Source organism: Cryptomeria japonica, chromosome 10, assembly GCF_030272615.1.
Source record: "Cryptomeria japonica chromosome 10, Sugi_1.0, whole genome shotgun sequence".
Classification (NCBI taxonomy): Eukaryota; Viridiplantae; Streptophyta; class Pinopsida; order Cupressales; family Cupressaceae; genus Cryptomeria; species Cryptomeria japonica.
The window spans coordinates 236,735,884-236,743,393 of record NC_081414.1 but is presented as its reverse complement, the minus strand read 5'-3'; the positions used below and the strand labels follow the sequence as shown (position 1 = coordinate 236,743,393).

General features: G+C 32.8%; 1 protein-coding gene across 1 annotated transcript; it reads left to right on the top strand.

Moving 5' to 3' along the window:
- The first annotated feature begins 2,796 nt into the window (after positions 1-2,796).
- Positions 2,797-4,004, top strand: LOC131055448 (uncharacterized). Its single transcript, XM_057989933.2, has 3 exons — positions 2,797-3,107; positions 3,477-3,563; positions 3,656-4,004. The coding sequence occupies exons 1-3, from the start codon at positions 2,801-2,803 to the stop codon at positions 3,673-3,675; spliced, it is 414 nt and encodes a 137-aa protein (XP_057845916.2). The 5' UTR covers positions 2,797-2,800; the 3' UTR covers positions 3,676-4,004.
- Positions 4,005-7,510: the final 3,506 nt, after the last annotated feature.

The following is a 7,510-nucleotide window of genomic DNA, read 5'->3' as shown; positions in this document are numbered from 1 at the left end:
CTATAAATAGAGCTCTCATTCCTCCATTTTCATATCATCCAAGTCTTTAGCATCACACTTATATTTAAATCCATTCAAGCTTTCATATCTCATTTTTATGCTGATCATTTAGCTTCTCTTTTAAACAGGAATTAATCTAAATATGCTAATTTAGAGTATGTTCTTTATCATTTAGCTTAAATCATGAACTAATATAGTATGCTAGGATAGTATTGTTTACTAATCTTGTCATCTTATAACTAGTTTATTGCATTTGTAGCATCATGCATAGCTTAGGATGCATCTCATATAAAATCAACAAAAGCATCCCTCGTTCTTGCATTTGCCATCCCTAAACCATTTTGCTCAGTGATCTGAGAGCAAAAACATTGGTTTGAGGGACCGTGTAAGATAGAGAACCATGGAACCATCATTGGGAAGCTAAGCCATACTTCATGACTCCATAGCTTGCACCAAGAAGTCTTGTGGGTGTGTGAGCAAGGCTCCATAGAGCTTCGTTTTTCACATATTGAGTTCTATCGGCCCGCTTTTCCCGCATACAATAGTATCAGTTAACTACAAGTTATCAGTCCATTCTTCATATGCCATCTTGGAAGCCAACAGTGCATTGTCTGAGAGCACACCATCTGCAACTAGGAACAATGGAGTTAGGACACAATGAGACATAAGAGATGAAGGTAATATTAGTATTTTATTTCATATGTATTTCATGCATATTCATTGGTTGAGTTTGGATTTTCTGTAGCATTTCCATTTGTATTTTGTGACACTAACTTATTGCAAGTAATATTCTAAGGATGAAATTCAAGTCAACACAAATCCAAATGAACTGGAAATATAAAATGATGAACAAGAACAAGCCTGGAAGCTGAAAATCTGATCCTCAACGAAAAAGAAACAACTACCGAAAAATGTTGAAAGTAACACAGAAACTGCAACGAGAATAAAACTAAAAGAAAATATTTTTGGTTGATGCAAGATTACTCATAGACCGAGGATTCTCTTGCATCAAGAGTGAACTCCCTCTTTGTTAAGCCTTGGAAAACTTATTTTAACTCTCTTACTGAATCGCTTAATGTGCGTCTAGTTTGGGTTCGCCTTCCAAATCTTGCTCTTCATTTTTGGGAGCATTCTTGCTATGAGGCTATCGATAACTCTATTGGCCATTTCTTAAAGGTCAATGATGCTACGCATTCAATTGACCACACTACCTTTGCCCACATCTTAGTTTATATTGACATCTCCTCGCCTCTTTCGAGAGATGTGGTTCTTATGGTTGGGGATCAGTCTTGGACTCAACCGTTGGATTTTGAGGGCCTCCCCTTTTGCTGTTGGAAATGCTTCTCTATGGGTCATCTTGCTTCAGAGTGCTTTATATCACGCCACAAAGGTACTACTACTTGGTGGAAAGATAGTACTGCTGATCAATTAAACAACCATGTTGTTGATTCTGATTCAGATGGCTCCTCTTAGGACGTTGAGGTGCCTCTTACTATTATTGATGTTGTTGTCGATTCCACTGTTATGGCTCCTCCTACCCTAGTGGATTCAACTACCTCTGACCAGCAACTCCGCTCTACACCTACTAGATCTACACTTCTTGTTGCTCCTTTGCAATAACCTATTGTTGTTCTACTACAACCCCCTGTTGTTCTACAATAGCCAATTGATGTCCTGCAACAACACTCTGTTGGATCTATTGATGGTATCCATTTGGGATCCTTACCGTTTGATCATCCCCTTGATGATCTTTTAATACCAGTGTCACTTGGACTGTTGTTTGTTGCAAGCAGAAGGGGAAGTGCCCCCCGACCCCCCAAACCCCTCCTTGTCAAGGCTTGGGTGTCTCTTCCCCTCCTTGAGTTGTGTCTGGGTTGTTGATGGTTCGACAAGTTATATTTTTCTCTTGTTTGACCTTGTTTGTTCAGGATTCGCTCCCTTGTTTTTGGTACTTGGGGTACACCCTTGTTGGTTGTTGTTAAAAGTGTTATTGATAGTCTCTGACTATGTTAAAGAGTCAACGCCCTAGTTAACATTGCTTTTTAATTAAAAAACAACATTATATACTAATTTCACCATCACACTTTTTATAGAGTAAAGAAACCCAATAAACTTGTATTCAATTTGAAATAATGATAGAACAAAGATAATAGACAATAGTTTAAAACTCTTTTAATTAAAAACAACATAGTTTAAAAAATAAAAATTACTACGACAAAAACTCAATGGTAATACACAAATGAATCTCTTACACCACGGTTAAACGTGTGCAAATAATAATAGACACATCAAAAATTGTTTTACATATTACATTAGTCATGCAAAAGATAAATATGAATCCTTTCAAACACAAGCGAAACAAAAAGATAAATCCAAAAAAACATCAATTTTTTTTAAAAAATTACCCCATCTCAATAATTGAACAAAAATATGCAACACGTGTCCAATATTTTTAAAAACAAACAAATCACAATTACAAATGACAAGATAACTGAAAAATCAATATTCTACTCTTTAAATTCAAAATTCTTTTCAAAATCAAAGAATTTTGAGTGGCTATGGATTTCTCCATGGTTGTACATATTTTCAGGACCCCATGTTCTACTCCTTTGAATTTAAAGTGTAAATTCAAAAATATAGAATTTTGAGTGGCTACGAGTTTGTCCACGATTGTACATATTTTCCCGTAACTCTAATTGTCGCCCTTATCCATTGGAAAGGATGAGGTGGTACTATTCAGACTATGGCTTCTCTTTCGACCCTCAGTTGGATACGGCTTCTCTTTCAACCCTCAGTTGGAATGTGCTCTTTTTTTATAACTCTCATTTCTCTGCTTTATAACTCCTCTTATACACTCTCTTTTGTCAACACATCTTGGTTTCCTCCAAATGGAAGGCCCAGACAAAATGAGAATTCCTCCTCCAATCTTCTAGAGAAAAATACATGCTCTAGTTGTAATAATAACGTTAATATTATGGAGGATAGTATGTATATACGCATGGTTCAGCATCTCATCGAGAAGTGCCTGCTCTTTAACATGGATCGCCATGAATGCGTGAAAATTCTTGCCAAGCAAGCCCACATTCACCCTCTCATCACGCTTGCGGGTTCATATCTCCTTTTCTGTTTTCATTGTCATAATGGTTTGAAATGTTTTGAAATGTTATTAATGTTTTTGAATTCGATTGATCGATGTTTTAGATCATACTCTATGTTCTATCGTCAAAATGAAGAAGATAGATAATATGAAATGAGAAATCATCATCTATCAATTTTTTCATTCTAATAATAGATCATAGAATGCAATCTAAACATTGAAATTCCGTACAGAAAGTTGATACTAAAGAATTTGTTATTCCCCTTCTGTTGAATGACAGTTGGAAATGCATTGCGATCTATATTTTTAATATATGATGAATGACAGTTGGCAATTCATTGTGATCTATGTTTTTTATAATTAGTATGATGAATGACAGTTTGGAAGGGGCTACTACGAGAGAACAGAGATTTTTTTCGAAGCTATTTCATGGGCAGATCACAGATTTATAATGCTCACATTCACTGTAAGCGTACAGAATCTTTTCTTTAGTTCTTTAATTTTTTATTGTGATCATTGCTTACAAAATTTAGGAGTTTATGGCATTGAATATTGCAGATAGAGATCCAACATATTAAGGTATTGCAGAAGGAAGTGAGGAGTCCGTATTCATACTTTATAATATGTATGTGTTTGTATGCTAATCTTCTCAGTAGAACATTAATTGCTTGGGACAAAACTATATGTTTTAATGAGATCTGATGGGAAAGGTAAGCTTTTGTTGGCAATGGAAGCTATTAGTATTGGAAAAACGTTGATCAAGCTTGATCAAAGATCAAATATTATGATGGAGATTAAGATGCCAGAGCTAATTTATATTATCAGTAAGGTAGAGCATGTTGTGGATTTTTAGATAAGGAAACGGCTCCTAGTTACAAGAGAACAAGTATGTAAGGTATTTTTATTTTAACATTAATATAAAATTAAAATACATATATAAATTTATAGTTGTAAACTTGTATATTCATATCATTTTTTATTTAATTTTAAGTCAATTTTGATGGAATGGCTTAATTCAATTATATCTTCATTAAAATTTTGACATGTTCACCACTATTAGCCCTTTTTTTGCCCACATACTAACATGCATATCTATATATCCAACCCCCACCTTGAGATATGCAGTTTTATGTCATGGATCACTTTTATGTCATGGATCAGTTCGACGATACCAGCTTTATGAGAAGCTTGAGTTTGCTCTTAAAATTCAAATTTCCAAACTCAAATTCTCAAGTTAATAAACTTTCTTACTAGTTGTTAGAGACTACTCTATGCACATTTATGTAACATTTGTTATGTTTTAGTATTTAAAGATTTCCGTTTGTGCAATTAATTCATATGAAATAAGAAGCAATTACGAAAGAGAAATATTTAGAATTATTTTTAATTTTAAGAAAATATACTCATTATATCAAAATCATATAAACTTTTCAGATATTATTGCAAGATATTTTAATAATTTCAGTCAAAGTCATAAAACCGACCTTAAAAAATCTTCCTAAAATATCTTGACAAAAAAATCTCAACCCTAACAATCTAACATTTTTTTAAAATTCAAAAAGATAACAGAATATATAAATTCCAATTATTTCTATTGACTAAAATAGAAATTTGAGTGGTTTCAGTTTCTCCACGATTATTTACACATATTCCATAACCCTCAGCCACAGGAAAAGAAGATTGTTTGGCCTTTGAGCTCTTAGTTGTTATGCTATTCCCATCCCTATTTATAACGTACACTATTCATTCAAATAGACATCCTCGTTTTCTTATATAACGTTGAATAAAACGAAAACATCTGCACAAAGAGAGCCTGCTCTTTAAAATGGATCGCTATGGACGCATGCCCACATTCACCATCTACTCACCTTCATATCATATTCTTTTAATTAAATAATGTGTTGATTGCTTTTCATGTTGAAGAGCGATCTTTTACAAAAAAAGAAATATATGAGTAAAAGTAGATAGGAAATTATGATGGTTGATTCAGATATTGAAGATGATGAAATTCATGTAGATCAATTTTTTAGTGGATGTCATTAAATAAATTCAAAATGATGGTGTTTGGGTTATCGATTCAAGTGCTATTCACTACATGATTAGAAATGTTGAAAATTTGAGAAATATAATAAAGCAATCAAGAGACACTTTTAAATTGGGAGATGATTCAGGATGACATGTTGAAGGAGCAGATAAATCTCCTCAAAATCTTCCAATCCAAAGTAAAATAAGTTGATAATATTTTATTTTTTCTAGAATGAATGAATTTTTTTACCTTAGTCAAATCATAGCCAAAAACATGAAAGTTATTTTCGTAAAAGGAAACTGTAAGGTGTTGGATAGTGAGAAAAAAACAATATGTGATGGGTATATATAGGAGGGTTGTTTTGTTTGAGTAAAAACTCCTCTGGATACTTAGTTTCAAGTATTTATTGAAGAAATCTATTATGGCATGAAAGGTTTGGTCATATTAACCTTTAATCACTGAATGAAATTATGTTGAATTAAAGTATATTGTTGGTCTTCCACCGTATCATAGTAGAGAAATGTTTCCAAGAAGCATGTGTTATAGGAAACAAATTTTTAAAAAGTTATTATGAAAAAGCGTAGAGATCCTCAAAGATGTTGGAGTTAGTTCGTTCTAGTCTTTGTGGACTTATGAAGATAGATTTTTTAGGGAAATCTCAATATTTCATGTCATTCCTCAATGAATTTACTCAAACGGTCATAGTCTAATTTTGAAAGAACATTGTTAAATAATTTTGTGTTTTCAAAGAGTTTGTTTCCATGTCGAGAATGAAATTGATAAAAACAAAATACTAAGATCAGATAATGGGGGGAGTATCTATAAGATAAACTTGTCATTTTTTTCTAAATAAAATGGAATCAAGAGGTGATTATCAACTCCATATGCTCCACAACAAAATGGATTAGCCAAAAGAATGAATAAAGGACTTCAAGAAAAAGATAAATCCCTTCTCAAGAAAATTCATACTATGTCTTATTTGATAAATTAAAGCTTTACCAATAGCTTAGAAGACATCTCTCTAAAGCATGGTCAAGAAGAAAATCAACAATCAAAATTTTGAGAATTTTTGGGAGTATTTCCTATATACATATTCCAAAAGAGAAAAGAAGAAAATTCGGTGATAAGAATAAAAAGTGCATCCTTCAATATGATGACAAGTAAATCCTATCAATTATACGATCCTAAGGTGAACAATCTTCATGTATCTAGATATTTCTTGAGTTTAAAGAAGTGTGTCACCTTCCAAGTTTTCACCATGTTGATTTGATAGAAAAGAAAGATGACAGTGACACATCATTATAATCACCAAAAAATGTTGAGTTAGAAAATGAAATTCCTCTTGAATCTATAGAAGAAAGAATAGAAATTGATGAGTCAAATCTAATCTCAATGTCCACTCCACAATCTAATGATCTTTTAAAGATATCAAAACTAGTGAGAAGAACACTCATTAGATTGTAGGACTATGGATTCTATTATGCGTTAATGATAATAGTTCTAATTTCTTGCACCACAAACCAAGCACTTTTGATTCAAAATAATAAAGGAATAAAAATGGCAAAGTTCTATGAATTAAGAGATGGATTCAGTTCATTAGAACCAAACATGGTAATTGTAAATGTAAATAGACTGTTATTACTTGCTGAGCAATCAGAATTCTGAGACAACTAGTTTAGAAGTTTCAGCGTAGGATATGAGGAATGTAAAACCGATTTTATTAGTCTTATCGATTTGCCTCTGTAGATGAAAAGCAAAAGATTATATTTATTATCGATCACCGTATTGTTTTCTTCGATCAATATATTATCAACAGAGAGGGTAGCGCATATATATCTTTTGTTTCCATTGGATCGTGCCTCCATAGGGGGTCGTGATCATATGTGGAATCATGTGGTTCCACATAGGGTCGTGACCCCTGTGTGGAGCCACGATCCTTCTACACCGGCGATTATTTCCTTAAATAAACTCAACGATGCATTAACTAATCATAGCATAGAAAATTTGCTAGTTAATACTAACTAAATTTAATCCTAATTAAATCACAAATGACATACTTAGTTTCTGTGCGCTAATAAAAATAAGGAGATAGATTTCTTTTTCTGAGTGTTACGACTGAGACTATAATTAACACTCCCTCTTAGTCTTAGGAGTATAGACCTAAAAATTAATTGAGCTCACCACTAATCTCATGAGAATTACTTCACCTAGGTGTGAAGTATCATCTTGCGATACTCAGGATATACTCACTTTGATATCCAAGTTTAAGTATCAGCCTGCGATACTAAGGATATACTCACTTTGATATCCAATTTTAAGTATCACTTGTGATACTAAGGATATACTCACTTTGATATCCTTGTTATAGTATGTGCACTGACATTAAT

Bases quoted from the DNA above. Each gene is read 5' to 3' on its own strand.
- LOC131055448 (XM_057989933.2), top strand. From the start codon at position 2,801: ATGTGCTCTTTTTTTATAACTCTCATTTCTCTGCTTTATAACTCCTCT. The intron at 3,108-3,476 runs GTTCATATCTCC...GATGAATGACAG, and splicing joins CCCTCTCATCACGCTTGCGG to TTTGGAAGGGGCTACTACGA. The intron at 3,564-3,655 runs GTAAGCGTACAG...TGAATATTGCAG, and splicing joins TTATAATGCTCACATTCACT to ATAGAGATCCAACATATTAA.